The sequence below is a fragment of the Heterodontus francisci genome, chromosome 4 (assembly GCF_036365525.1).
Source record: "Heterodontus francisci isolate sHetFra1 chromosome 4, sHetFra1.hap1, whole genome shotgun sequence".
NCBI lineage: Eukaryota > Metazoa > Chordata > Chondrichthyes > Heterodontiformes > Heterodontidae > Heterodontus > Heterodontus francisci.
Window position 1 is genome coordinate 68805434 of NC_090374.1, and position 16031 is coordinate 68821464.

Genomic DNA, 16031 nt, shown 5'->3' on the forward strand with positions numbered 1-16031 from the left:
CAAGGCAGTAAAGACCACCAACACCTCTTTGCATGCATGTTTCCAAATCGAAATCTCGGAAGCGCCAGATTTGTGTGAAAAATCCTATTTTTTCTAAATCCAGGACCTTTCTGAGAAGCGCTTCTTACAAAAAGGCGATCGTTGTTTGATTTTTAAAAAGTACAAATAAATTCTGATGACCGTGCGAACATGTCTTTGTATCGGCAGAGTAGAGCTGATGTTCAAGTGCAATTACTGCAAACAATTGTTCTCAATATTGTATTCCTTTTAATTAAAGTATCAAACCAATTTATAATCAGCCTCTTGGTGTGAAATTGATGTTTAGAGGGAATACAATCCTGAAACTAGCCGGTTCTTGTTTCTAAACTGAAATTAATGTTTTTGAAAAGTGTAACTGAAGGAATACTATAAAATAATCTATTGCATTGGCTTAGTCTTTTCTTCTTTGGCCTCCTTGTCTCGGGAGACAATGTGTAAGCGCCTGCAGGTGGTCAGTAGTTTGTGGAGCAGCCCCTGGAGTGGCTAGAAAGGCCAATACTAGAGTGCATCGTCTTAGCACTACCTGAATATTTGTTGATACAGGCTCGTAATAAAGTAGCTGTAATGACTGTTAAGTTTCTTAGCTGCGATTAGTTGTGCAATATCATTTTAATTCGACCTTATACAGTACATTTATACTGAGGTATCAATTTAGAAACTGCATTTGGATAACTTTTGAGAAAAAGTAAACTTCTTTTGGATAATCTGTCCAAATCTTCATTTTGTTTGTTAAAAAATAAGAGTTTTCTTATTAAAACAGTCAAATTATATCCATCACTGAGAGAAAAATTTCCACCTGGTTGGGCTAAGAAGACGCAGTGATCAAATTCACTTCCCTGAATCATATGCTGCTGTTTTCTGTCCCCATATCCCCGTAGGAGTGACCGAATAATAATTGCGTTCCTCTGCCTTCGTCTTTCTCTCGCTTTCTGTTATTTTTATACTGTAAATTAACTTTATGTGGTGCTGTGTGCTACCTCCTAAAATGAAGTTAATTATTCAATGCACAAAACTGGGCTGGGTTGGAACTTGGAATTGTCCTGGCATGCTTTTCATAGAAAATGACAACTCTGAGCTGGGAATAATAGCAGGGAAATTAAAATAATTATATTTTAATAATTACCATATTTGTACTGGAATGTATGTATATCATGGGACAATGGCAAAGTAAAGTAACTAGAAAAAAAATCATTACAGGACCTTACTCAGGAGGCCTCCTTCAGGAAATTCAGTCACTACATTGACAGATATCTTATTATAATTGAAGGCACTGGAAATGGAAGATTAGTGCTCAAGTTATAATTGGAAAGTAGAAGTAATTTTCTAATATTTTGTTGCATGAAAAGGGGAATCAGATTATGGGCATTTTCATTACCAATTAAACTTGGCACTGAATAAATTTCCTTTAGAGTTGAAGTATGGAATCGTTCAATTGCGTTTTTAGATCTGAATACTTATTGCATAGGTAAATCTATACTTTATCAGATCAGATGTTGATATATAAAGTAAAAATACCGCAGATGCTGGAAATCTGAACTAAAAACAGAATGTGCTGGAAATACTCAGCAGGTCTGGCAGCATCTATGAAAAGAAGCAGAGTTAACGTTTCAGGTCAGTGACCTTTCATCAGAACTGACAAAAGACATCGCTAACCTTTGCCAGTTCTGATGAGAGGTCACCAACCTGAAACGTTAACTCTGCTTCTCTCTCCACAGATGCTGCCTGACCTGCTGAGTATTTCCAGCACATTTTGTTTTTATTTCAGATGATATATTTGTTGCCAGGTTAAGTTATTATAGGGCACAAGGAAGAAATCTTGGAAAATAGTATATTGAAATGGAGTAATACACTGCATAAGTTTTAAATCCTTCCCCAGTCACCTCAGTGTATCAGTATTACTTGGAGAGAATGACAAATAAGACTGAGAGCCACTGAGCTCAGGATGCAGAAGTGGATGATGGGGGTGATGAGTGAGCTGCAGTGGAACCTGAAAAAAATTCAAATATGAACACCTAATATATGATTGATGTATTGTGTTGACATATTCAGGATTAACATGATGGTTATGTTTATTTGAGCTTGTCTTTTCCAGTAGCTGACCTCATCTTAATGCCTTGATCAGATAACATCCTAATATCTTAGTAGTTCCTGTTGGGTTCCACTGTTTCTTTTTGATTTTTGATTTTGGAATTGTCCTGGCATGCTTTTCATGGAAAATGACAACTCTGAGCTGGAGGTTTACCTAATAGCAGGGAAATTAAAATAATTATATTTTAAAGATTACCATATTTGTACTGGAATGTATATCATGCATCTTTACTTTTAAACACTGTATCAAAGATTTTTTTAATTCATTCCTGGGATGTGGGCATCACTGTCATTTATTACTCATCCATGGTTGCCCTTGAGAAGATGATGGTGGGATTTCTTCTTGAACTGCTGCAGTTCATGTCCCGCAATGCTATCAGGTAGGGAGTTCCAGAATTTTGACCCAGAGACAGTGAAGGAATGGCAAATATATATCCAAGTCAGGATGGCATGCAACTTCAAGGAAAACTTGGAGGTGATGGTATTCCCCTGTATCTGCTGTCCTTATCTTTCTAGATGGTTGAGCTTGTGGTTTTGGGAGCTGCTGCCAAAGAAGATTTGGTGAGTTGCTGCAGTGCATCCTGTAGATGCCACAGCCAGTTGGAGGCAGTACAGAGAAGGTTTACCTGACTAATACCTGAAATGGGCGGGCTGTCTTATGAAGAAAGATTAGACAGGCTAGTCTTGTATCCGCTGGAATTTAGAAGACTAAGAGGTGATCTGATTGAAATATATAAGATCCTGAGGGGTCTTGATAGGGTGGATGTGGAAAGGATGTTTTCCCTTGTGGGTGAATCTGGAACTAGGTGTCACTGTTTAAAAATAAGGGGCCGCCCATTTAATACAGAGATGAGGAGAAATTTATTCTCTCAGAGGGACTTGAGTCTTCCTCAAAAGACGGTGGAATCAGAGTCTTTGAATATTTTTAAGGCAGAGGTAGATAGATTCTTGATAAGCAAGTGGGTGGAAGGTTATCGGGGGCAGGTAGAAATGTGGAATAATCAGTTTAGCCATGATCTTATTGAAAGGCAGAGCAGGCTCGAAGGGCTGAGTGGCCTACTCCTGCTCCTAATTCGTATGTTTGTATGGTATGCCACTGGTGGTGTGGGTGGATATTTAGGCTAGTGGATGAGGTGCTGAAGAGTTGGACTGCTTGGTCCAGGATGGTGTCAAACTAGTTTGTTGTTTCAGCTGCACCCATTCAGGCAAGCGGAAATTGTTTCATTGCACTCCTGACTTGCGCCTTTTAGATGGGAAAGCAGCTTTGAAGAGCTAGGAGATGAACCACTCACTACAGAATTCCCACCCTTTGACTTGCTTTAGTTGCCAAGCCATTTATGTGGCTGTGCGAGTTGAATTTCTGGTTAATGATCACCCTCAGGATGTTAATGATGGGGACTGTGATGACAATGGCACTGAATGTCAAGTGGAGGTGGATAGGTCCTCTCTTGTTGAAGATGGCCATTGCCTGGCACTTGCGTGAAAGTTACTTTCCACTAATCAGCTGAAGCCTGCTTGTATTCAAGGTCCATTGCGCATTGGGCATGAACTGCTTCATTATCTGAGGAATTGCGAGTGGAGCTGAACACTGTTCAGTCATCAGTTAACAACCCCACCTCCAACTTTTTGTGAACATAAGAACATAATAAGTAGGAAAAGGAGTAGGCCATTTGGCCCCTGAGCCTGCTCTGCCATTCAGTATGATCATGGCTGATCTGATCATGGCCTGAACTCCACTTTCCTGCCAGCCCTCCATTACCGTTGACTCCCTTGTCGATCAAAAATCTGAGTAACTCAGCCTTGAATATATTCCATGACTCAGCCTCCACTTGTTCTCTAGGGTGGAGAATTCCAAAGATTAATGATCTTCTGAGAGAAAATATTATCCTCATCTCCGTCTTAAATGGGAGACCCCTTATTCTGAAACTGTGCCCCCTAGTTCTGGACTCCCCCACGAGGGGCAACATTTTCTTGTCATCTACCCTGTCAAGCCCTCTCAAAATCTTACATATTTCAATAAAAATCACCTCTCATTCTTCTAAACCCCAATGAGTATCTGCTCAACCTTTCCTCATAAGACAACACCTTCATCCCAGGAATCAACCGAGTGACCCTTCTCTGAACTACCTCCAATGCCAATACATCCCTTCTTAAATAAGGAGACCAAAACTGTATGCAGTACTCTAGGGTATGGTCTCGCCAACACCCTGTTCAGTTGTAGGAAGACTTCTGTACTTTTATACTGCACCCCCCTTGCAATAAAGGCCAACATTCCATTTGCCTTCCTAATTACTTGATGTACCTGCATGCTAACTTTTTGTCATTCATGTACTAGGACACACAGATCCCTCTGTATTGCAGCATTCTGTAGCGTCTCTCCATTTAAATATATTTTGCTTTTCTATTATTCCTACCAAAGTGTATAACCTCACATTTTCCCGCGTTATACTCCAGCTGCCAAAATTTTGCCCACCCATTCTATATCCCTTTGTAGCGGCTTTGTGTCCTCTTCACAACTTGCTTTTCCACCTATCTTTGTATCGTCAGCAAATTTGGCTACAAAACAATCCGTTCCTTTATCCAAGTCGTTAATGTAGATTGTAAATATTTGAGGCCCCAGCACTGATCCCTGTGGCACCCCACCAGCTATTGTTTGCCAAACCTGAAAATGGTCCATTTATCCTGGCTCTCTGCTTCTTGCTAGTTAACCAATCCTCTAACCATGCTAATCTATTACCCGCAGCACCACGAGTTCTTATCTTGTGCAGTAATCTTTTATGTGGGCATCTTATCAAATGCCTTTTGGAAATCCAAATACCGTACATCTACTGGTTCTCTCTTATCAACCTGCTTGTTACATCCTTAAAGAACTGTAATAAATTTGTCAAACACTATTTTCCTTTCCTAAAACCATGTTGAGTCTGCTTGATTGTATTATGATTTTCTAAATGTATTGTTACTACTTCCTTAATAATGGATTCCAGCATTTTCCCAATGACTAATGTTAGGCTAACTGGTCTATAATTTCCTACTTTCTGTCTCCCTCCTTTCTTGAATATGGGTGTTACATTTGCAGTTTTCCAATCCATTGGGACCGTTCTAGGAAATTTTCGAAGATTACAACCAATGTATCCACTATCCCTGCAGCCACTTCTTTTAAGACCTTAGGATTCAGGCCATCTGGTCCAGGGACTTGTCAGCCTTTAGTCCCATTAGGGTTTCTAGTACTTTTTCTCCAGTGGTAGTGATTGTTTCTCCTTCCCTTTTTCTACTATTATTGATAATGCTTTTAGTGTCTTCTGCAATTTCCTTGTTTCCCATTATTAATTCCCTGTGTCATCCTCGAAGGGACCACCATTTATTTTAGCTACTCTTTTATATACTTTTAGAAGCTTTTACTATCAGTTTTTATATTTCTTGCTAGTTTACTCTCATTCTAATTTCTCCCCCTTTTTTTAATCATCCTTTCCTGGTTTCTGAAATTTCCCCAATCTTCTGGCCTACCATTAATCTTGTAGCATTGTACGCCTTTTCTTTCAATTTGATATCATCCTTAACTTCCTTAGTTAGCCATTGATGGTTTTCCTTCTTATAGAGTCTTTCTTAATAGATTATATCTTTGTTGAGAGTTATGAAATATCTCCTTAAATGTCTTCACTGCTTATCTACCATCTTATCTATTAATCCTATTTTCCCAGTCCACTTTAGCCAACACTTTCTTCACACCTTTGTAATTGCCTTTATTTAAGTTTAAGATACTAGTTTCTGAACCAAGTTTCTCGCCCTCAAACTGAATGTGAAATTGTAACATATTATGATCACTCTTCCCTAGAGGATCCTTTAATATGAGATACATGGTCATTTGGTAGTACAGAACTTGAGTATTGCTCAAAATAGAGACATTTTGTCAAAGCTTTTTGTCTTGCACCCATCAGGAAAAATCGCAAGAATACCAATCAGCACTGTCTTCTCATACAGTACAAATTTGTTGCTTTCCCTTACATTGGTATTCTTGCAAATTGTCCTGATTAGTGCAAGGCAAAGAGTTTCTTCAAAATGTTTCTGTTTTCAGCAATGAGATTATTAATTAATCCGGTCTCATTACACGTTACCAGGTCTAAAATAGCTTGTTCCCAGGTTGGTTCCACAATGTATTTTTCTAAGAAGCTGTCCGAATACACTCTGAACTCATCCTCAAGTCTACAGTTGTGAATTTGATTTGCCCAATCTATATGAAGATTAAAATTGCCCATGATTACTGCAGTACCTTTCTTCCAAGCCTCCACTATTTCTTGATTTATACTCTGTCCTACAGTGTAGCTACTGTTATAAATTATTCCCACCAGTGACTTCTTTCCCTTGCTATTTCTTATCTCCACCTGAACTCATTCTACATGTTTGTTTTCTGAGCCAAGATCATTTCTCACTACTGTACTGATCTCATTGTTTGTTAATAAAGCTACCCTACCTCCTTTTCCTTTCTTCTCATCCTTTTGAAATGTCACATACCTTGAATATTCAGTTTCCAGCCTTGGTCACCTTGCAACTATGTCTCCCTAATGGCTATCATATCATACCCATATCAGGTAGTAAACCAAAGATTGTTACCCATGTGGTTCAGCTTTTTAATTTAGCCCCTAACTGCTCATACTCCCTTAGTATAAGCTCTTCCTTAGTCCTGCCTATTTGGTTGATACCTACATGGCCAAGGCAACAGGATCCTTCCCCTCCCACTCCAAGTTCCTCTCCAATCCCGAGGAAGTGTCCTTAACTCTAGCACTGAACAGGCAACACGGCCTTTGGGACTCACACTCTCGGCTGCACAGAACAGTATCTAACTATTCTGTCCCATACTACGGCAACATTCCTTTTTACTTCCCCAGCTTGAATAGCCCCCTGCGCCACAGTGCTGTGGTCAATTTTCTCATCCTCCCTGCAGTCCCTGCTCTTGTCCACACAAGCTGCAAGAACCTGAGGCACCACTCCAACCTGTTGGACAAGTGCAAGAGCTCAGACTCCTTCAGTGCTACCTTCTGGATCCCCAAACCTGCCTCACTTGTAGTCACATCCTGCTGTCCCTGACCATGAAGCAAATCTGAAATACATAACCAAAGGGTGTGACTGTCTCCTGGAACAAAGTGTTCAGTTAGTTTTCTCCCTCCCTAATGCAATGCAGTGTCTGAGTCTCGAACGCTAGTTCAGCTACTCTGAGCCGAAGTTCCTTGAGCTGCAGATTGGTCTCCACCAGCTCCCACATGCTGCAGCTGCAACACATCACCTGCTCTGCCATGCCTATTTTATTTAACTAATGAGGGTTTCAAGATTTGAAGTATCACTCAATGAATATTTGTAGTCATATTAAGTAGTATAACTTAAGCTATAAATTTAATGCAGTACTATATCTCCCCAGTCCTAGTTTATATTGCTGCTCTAGTTTAGAGAAAAGAAACCATAAAACTAACCAACCAGTCACTTACCTGCTCACCTAATTAATGCCTCTGGACCTCATCTCTCAGGTCTTGCTGTCTCTTGCTCCCTCTCTCGGACCGCTCCTTGTTTTGTAAAAGATCAGAACTGCACTTGTTGCCTCACTGCACTGAGTTCTTCACTTACCAGATTCCTGGGATATGTGGGAGGGAAGGTTATTGACTGAAGTAACAGAAGATAGTTGGGTTTATGATGTTATCATGATGAACTTTTGCAGTGATATCCTGGTGCTGGGATGACTGGCTCCCAAGAACCATAACATCTTTCTTTCTGCAAGGTATGATACTAGAATTTCCCCCCATTCCCATTGACCTCTGTTTTGCCAGGGCTTCAAGGTGCCACACTAGGTTGAATGCTATCTTGATGTCAAGGACAATCACTCTCCCCTCGCCTATGCAATTCATTTCATGTTTGGAGTTGAGAGGTCCTGAAACTGAGCAGCAGTGAGTTGATTATTAGTGAGTAAGTGCCACTTGGTAGCACTATTGCTGTCTCCTTGCATCACTTTAGTGATGTTTGGGAGTAGGCTGATTGGGCAGTAACTACCTGGCTTGGATTGGTCTTGCCTCTTCTGGACAAGACATACCTGGGCAATTTTCCAGGTATATGTTAGTATTGTAGTTATACTGTAACAGTTAGGCTGTTACTGGAGCACAGGTCTTCAGCAGTTCAGCCGGAATATTGTTAAGATCTGTTGTCTTTGATGTGTCCTGTACACTCAGCTATTTCTTGATTTCACATGGAGTGAATTGAACTGGATGAAGACTGGCATCTGTGATGATGGAGACCTTACAGGGAGGTTGAGAAGAATCATTTGCTTATCACTGAAGATGGTTGCAAATGTTTCAGCCTTGTCTTTTGCACACGCATGCTGGGCTCTGCCGTTATTGAAGATAGTAATGTTCATGGAACCTCCTCTTCCTGTGAGTTGCTTAATTGTCCATCACCATTCATGATGGGCTGTGGCAGGGCTGCACAGCTTTGACTTGATGCCTTGGTTGTGCAATCATTTAGCTATTTCTATAACATATTGCTTTTGCTGTTGAGCATGCATGTAGTCCTATATTGTAGCTTCACCAGGTTGGCACCTCATTTTCAGGTGTGTCTGGTGCTGCTTCTGGCATGTTGTTCTACACTCTCCTTATAAATGTGATAAAATACACTTATTAATGCAATACAGTGTTACAGTGACTGTGCCAGAGAAATATTAATAATGCCTGAAGGGCTAACCTTTCTTGTAATTCAATTATTGCATTGCCATTAAAGAACTAAATAAAAGTTTCAATGAATTACAATAATCAGCACATCGAGCAGGAGATTACTGGGATGATGCATTGCACATTTCATTTGCTAATTCAGATCTTGGAAAATATTGCTGAGATTGTTTTAAAATAAACATTGAAATTCTTTCCAGCTTAGTTTATTATAATAGCTAGACAGTTGATTTGTATACTGACTTTGAAATATAATCTAAACAACCCAAAATTTATTCTGTGTAATATTATCACATCATGCTGCAAAACTTTAAATGTAAATTTATTTAAGAAGTATTACATTGCTATGATTATTCAGTATATCAAAATATTTAATGAGATGTGAGTAAAATGCATTTGTTCCATCCACAGCATACAACATAGGAGTGAAATGATAACATTTTTACAGATGAAGATAGTATAATAAACAGTAACATGTACTTATTGCGGTCTGAAGTGCTACTTGTTGAGACCTAAATGTAGGCTTTTGAAAAGGTGAATGCAAATTACTTTGCAACTCGTAACTATGTAATATTCATGGGACTTACAACATTGTGCGTAGGAAGGTGAGCAATGGCAGTTTAATTGTTGCTGGGTAGACTAGAAATACCAGGTGATTATTAATTGATGATACTATTATGAAACAACTTCTCTGTTTCCAAATGAGTAACACAAAGACTTTAAAATGACCTCTGTTTTAATAGTAGGGCTAACCTTTCATGAGATGACTACTAAGGATCATGTGTCCTGTATCCATTTCAGTATGCACTTGAGTACAGGGAGGAAAAAGGAATGCCAATTCAGTGCTAGTGACCAGGTAGCACTAAAATGTCACTATAGGTTTTTGGAAATATTTGGGTTATGTGAAATTTAGTCAAATAATTTCAGTAGTAAGTAAAACAGATGTGTCTCATGGACAAATCAGTAGTTGATTTGCTAAAGAACTGAGCCATAACAAAATATTTTGACATCATTAGGTACTGTATTCAGTACTCCAAGCAGTGCAATTGGCTGAAGATCAGCAAGCGCAGAAAAGAGGTACCCATGATGTAGGGGGACACAAGTTGTATGTAGAGGTGTTTCAGGCACAGCTACCTGGGAATGCCTGAAAATTGGATTTGGAAGTTCAACAGGAAAAGTGTGATGGAGCTGTGCCATTTCCTGAAAGAAGATTTCTAGGCATTATCAAACATCACAGTTATGCTGAAGTTCATAACGGCTTTTGCCAACTATACGTCAGGGACCTTCTGGGCAAGTATTATCAAGTGAATTACTGAAAATAAGCACTTTAAGAATTGAACGTTTAACAGGAAGAGTGTGATGCAGCTCTGCCATTTCCTCAAAGAAGATTAGAAGATTTCTAGGCATTACCAAATATCACAGTGACCCTGAAATTCATTATGGCTCTTGCCAATGATCTGTCAGGAATCTTCTGGGCAAGTATTTTTCATCTTTTTTTAAATTCATTCACGGGATGTGGGCGTCAGTGGCTAGGCCAGCATTTATTGCCCGTCTCTAATTGCCCTCGAGATGGTGGTGGTGAGCTGCCTTCTTGAACTGCTGCAGTCCATGTGGGGTAGGAACACCCACAGTGCTGTTAATAAGGGAGTTCCACGATTTTGACCCAGCGACAGTGAAGGAACGTTGATATAGTTCCAAGTCAGGATTGGGTGTGACTTGGAGGGGAACTTTCAGGTGGTGGTGTTCCCATGCATTTTCTGCCCTTGTCCTTCTTGTTGGTAGAGGTTGTGGGTTTGGAAGGTGCTGTCTAAGGAGTCTTGGTGCGTTGCTGCAGTGCATCTTGTAGATGGTACACACTGCTGCCACTGTGCATCGCTGGTGGAGGGAGTGAATGTTTGTAGCTGGGGTTCCAATCAAGTTGGCTGCTTTATCCTGGATGGTGTCAAACATCTTGAGTGTTGTTGGGGCTGCACCCATCCAGGCAAGTGGAGAGTATTCCATCACACTCCTGACTTGTGCTTTGTAGATGGTGGACAGGCTTTGGGGAGTCAGGAGATGAGTTACTCGCCACAGGATTCCTAGCCTCTGACCTGCTCTTGTAGCCACGGTATTTATATGGCTACTCCAGTTCAGTTTCTTGTCAATGGTAGCCCCTAGGATGTTGGTAGTGGGGGATTCAGCGATGGTAATGCCGTTGAATGTCAAGGGGAGATGGTTAAATTCTCTCTTGTTGGAGATGGTCATTGCCTGGCACTTGTGTGGCGCGAATGTTCCTTGCCACTTATCAGCCCAAGCCTGGATATTGTCCAGGTCTTGCTGCATTTCTACACAGACTGCTTCAGGAATCTTCTGGGCAAGTATTGTTCATCTGTTAATTGTGTGTCAGTGGTTTGATTATATGCATGTGAAGGGTGTTACTTGGGGCCTTAGTTGAACACTTTTAAGCAGACACTCACTGAGGGTATAAGCTCCAGCATTATCTTTCCATAACAAGCTTTCTGGAATTTAACAAGTATTGTCAAGAGATATATTGATATCAAGGCAGCATTTGACTGAGTGTGGCATCAAGGAGCCCTCGCCAAATTGAAGTCGGTGGGAATCAGGATGTGGGGGTGGAGGGGGGTGGAAACTCCAGTGGTTGGAGTCATACCTAGCACAAAGGAAGTAGGCTGTGGTTCTTGGAGGCCAATCATCTCAGCCCCAGGACATTACTGCAGGTGTTCCTCAGGAGAGTGTCCGAGGCTCAAACATCTTCAGCTGCTTTGTCAATGACCTTCCCTCCATCATAAGATCAGAAGTGGTGGGGATGTTCTCTGATGATTGCACAATGTTCAGCACCATTCGCAACTCCCCAAATACTGAAGCAGTCTGTGTCCATGTGCAGCAAGACCTGGACAACATTCAGGCTTGTGCTGATAAATGGCAAGTAGCATTCATGCCACACAAGTAGCAGGCAATGACCATCTACAACAAGGGAGAACTTAATCATCTCCCCTTGACATTCAATGGCATTGCCATTGCTGCATTCCCCACTATCAATATCCTGGGGGTTACCATTCATTAGAAACTGAACTGAAGCAGCCACATAAATACTGTGGCTGCAAGTGCAAGTCAGAAACTGGGAATTCTGTGGTGAGTAATCCACCTCCTGACTCCCCAAAGCCTGTCCACCATCTACAAGGCACAAGTCAGGAGTGTGATGGAATACTCTCCACTTGCCTGAATGAGTCTGGCTCCAACAACACTCAGGAAGCTCAACACCATCCAGGACAAAGCAACCCACTTGATTGACACCCATCCACCACCTTAAACATTCACTCCCTCCACCACTGACACAAAGTGGCAGCAGTGTGTATCATCTATAAGATGTACGGCAGTAACGAGATATGCCTCCTTTGACAGAATCCTCCAAACCCGTGACCTCTTTCACCGAGAAGGACAAGGACAGCAGACACATGGGAACACCAACACCTGCAAGTTCCCCTCCAATCCATACACCATCCTGACTTGGAACTATATTGCCATTCCTTCACTGTGGCTGGATCACAATCCTGGAACTCCCTTCCTCACAGTACTATGGATGTTCCCGCACCAGAAGGACTGCAGTGGTTCAAGACAGGGATTCTACCACTACTCAGCATTACATGGATTCCGTGTATGTCAGTGTGCAATTCCTGCATGTACTCTGAATGCTGCTGCATATGGCTGTCCAAAGATTGGCCGCTCTATCTATGGAGGAGCTCATGTGCTTGTAGTCCTGAGCCATTATGGTGCACATGAACTAGATGGATTTCTCCATTCTCTGTCCAAGACCCCACACTGCCTTGGAACTCCAACATGCGGGAGCACATCTGCTGCTGTTCAAAATGGAGCCTCCTTTCCAGTGACTCCTGAGGACCTGCATCTGTGACCAGTTGAGTGATGATGTGTCTGTCCTCCCTCCTCTGAGGGGAGTTGACCACAGCTCCCTCTGCATCTGGCACCTTCGCTTGTACAAGAGTGCTGTGATCATCCATCTGTTCCACCCTATCTACACATGCACGAGGACCCACCGAGGTGAGAGCACCTGTGCCAGTGGATGGCACGCTCATACTGTGTGAGCTTGCCTAAAAGAGTAGAAACCTCTGTACTGCTGAGGCTACCTAATGTTACTGACACGCTACCGGATGGGGTGGAGTGCATCACACCCCCCTTAATGACCATTTTGTCTTCCTTAATCACCAGGAGCTCCCATTTTGCCAGACCCGACTGCCTCCTCTTTCACTATCGTGGTTATCCCCATTGCTTTCTGCTCCTTGGGGGTTATTAGATGGAGAAAGGGCAATACTCCTCCTGTAGGGGTTCTCTCCCTCTCATTGTGCGCGTGAAACTCCTGCAGGGACAAAAGAGAGCGAGGTCGGGCACTGCTGTCTTCTGTGTCTGATGCCATCTGCCCCTATCCCATTAGGAGCTGTATGTCTCAGTGTTGTCAGGTCCTCAGCAGTTCCTTGGCTGTGAGCCATTCTGAGGCATAGGTACATGGCCTGGGCACACCCCCCCAGAGAAGCATGTGCCCTGAGGCTCCTCAGCTGGTGTGTCTGCTGGCGGGTGTAAGTGCTGAGGCCTTTCCAAAGGGTTGGGGTTGCTCTCACCTTGCTCGAATGTATGAGGTTGTTGAACCTTTTACAGCATTGGATCCAGATTCTTCTGTCTCACTTCTGTCTCTGACGGCAGTGGTAATCTGAAGCCAGGCTTCTTTGGTTTCAGCTGATGGCCTCCTCCTGCCATCCTCCGGCAAAAGAACCTCCCTCTTCTCCCTCAGAGCCTCCAACATTAGATCAAGGTTGACATTAATGAGCCAAGGGGCAGCCCTGCCCCAGGTGCCAGGCCAGTGACTATCTTGACTCATCTCACCTCACTCTGGTGTAGTGCAAGACTTTGCATAAACTGCAGATCTCTCTCCCTGGCCAGCCAGCAATCTCAATGATGGCTGCTATGGGGAATCTACATCAGTGCCTCACTTCATCTGACCCGCCTCTGTTCCCGCCCGAACTAATTCTAATTGGACAGGGAACCCATCTCCATATTAGTAAGGGCTCATTAGTAAGGGCTGATTAAATTGTAACTTTAATCAGTTTCTGACCAGAGGCAGGTTTCTGACCTGAAAACAAACCTGGCTGTGTTTCTCACCTCCCATTGAATCTGACCTGATAATTACTCCTTATGCATGATATTGCTGAGCTGCCCTTGTTGAGTGGCAGGAAAAATAATTGGAAGATATGCTGACTATGTTGGGGCTGGTAGCAATGGAATGGAGAAAGAGCTGTTCTATAGAGGTTAACACAAGAAGAGGTGGATAGCGTGACCAATCATGTTGAAATCCACAGAAATATTGGATATTATGGTCACATTGGATATAATTGGTAATGGGGTCGGTTGTTGATAGAGCGTGTGAGGGGAATCCAGACAAAGGGATTTGAATAGGGTGTGGTGGGAGAGCTGGGAAAGGAGCTTAGAGAGGAAGGGCTGGTGGGGAAGAGGAGGTTGAAAGTGAGGTTTTGTAAAGGAGGATGGTTCCAATCGTTTTGAAGGGGGTGGTCAATTCCTGAGGAAAAGGAGAGGTTGATTATTTTGGCAAGTAGTACACTGAAGAGGGGAAGTTGGGTTGGAAGAGGGTTGAGGGGGTAGCTGATATTACTCACGGAGATGATGACTGATGAAAGTTGCGGGATGATTGGAGAGAAACTGCAAAACATTGCAGAGTGATATTTGGAGTACGGGGTTGTTAATGGCATCAGGGAGAGAAAAAGTTACAAGGGCCCCGAGGTAGCTGAGTGAAAAGCTTCAACCTTGGAGACAAAAAAATCCATCAGCTCCTCATATTTGGTATCAGAGGGGAGAGTGGAGGGGTCAGAAAAGGGCAGCTGGTCAAGGCATTTAGCAGTGAAAAGAAGCACTTTGCTGTTGTTTTGGGCATTGGAATTATCCTGTAATAAGAGAAGGTTACTAAAAAGTAATGAGAAAAGCTTTTATCCAAAGTATTTATAAAATGAGTTGGGGAAACTTTTCTATGAATCTGAAAACATTTACCCATATAAATTTGGGTTTGTACATTTTTATCTGTCATCCTAATAATGATCCTAGTTTAAATTGGTGTTGTTTCTCTGATTTGTCTTTATAGGAATGCCTGCTGTTTTCTTGGTGGCTGAGCTTGTTTTGGGTCTTTGTGTCACTCTTGCTTTTGGAAATACTGAAGTAAAGTTTGCAGGTCAAACAAAGTTTGTGGTGAATGAAACAAGCACCTCAGTTATACGCCTGGTTATTGAAAGGACGGGAACACCAGCCAATGTCACAGCACTCTTACTGGTAAGGACAAAGATTGTCTCGGCAATCCTACTGTTGAATCGCTATGACTTGTTATGCTTTCAGTCTATGTTTAGTGCTATTTTATACATTGTTTTACATTCTAAATACTTGAAGGGGTGATCCGCCATAAATTATAGGAAAAAATATAAAATTTATCCTTAAGTTCAGTTTTCCAGAGTGTTTTTTTTAAACAGAAGTATTCAATCGTAATATGATTATGGCAGTACAGTGCAGAGTTAATTTTACCTAGCAGTGAGGCCTGCAGTGATGTCCTGGGGCTGAGATGATTGGGCTCCAACAACGAAAACCTTCTTCTTTTGTGCTAGGTATGACTCCAGCCAGTGGAGAGTTTTCCCCCTGATTCCCACTGACTTAAATTTTGCCAGGGCTTCTTAGTGCCACACTCGGTCAAATGCTGCCTTGATGTCAAGTGCAGTCACTCTCACCTCACTTTTCCTATAATTTATGGCGGATCACCCCTTCTTGAGTTCAGCTCTTTTTTTAACATTTGGATCAAGGCTGTGATGAGGTCTGGAGTTGAGTGGCCCAGACGGAGCCCAAACTGAGTGTCAGTGAGCAGGTTATTGCTGAGTAAGTGTTCCTTGATAGCACCAACAATACCTTCCATCACTTTGCTGATCAAGGGTAGGCAGACAGGGTGCGAATTGGCTGAATTGGATTTGTCCTGCTTTTTGTGGACAGGACATACCTGGGCAGTGTTCGACATTGCAGGGCAGATGCCAGTGTTGTAGCTGTACTGGAACAGCTTGGCTAGGAACACAGTTAGTTCTGGAGCATAAGTATTCAGTACAGCCAGGATGTTGTCAGGGCCCATAGCCTTTGTAGCCAGTGCCATCG

The 16031-nt window shown here is 42.2% G+C and overlaps 1 protein-coding gene across 1 annotated transcript in view; it reads left to right on the forward strand.

Annotated features, from left to right (window-relative positions):
- Positions 1-14990: 14990 nt before the first annotated feature.
- The window catches only part of adgrv1 (adhesion G protein-coupled receptor V1), an 810104-nt gene continuing 809063 nt past the window's right edge, over positions 14991-16031 (forward strand). Inside the window, exon 1 of the mRNA XM_068029668.1 lies at positions 14991-15173. Within this exon, the coding sequence (XP_067885769.1) occupies positions 14991-15173 (183 nt within the window). The remainder of the gene's footprint in view (positions 15174-16031) is intronic.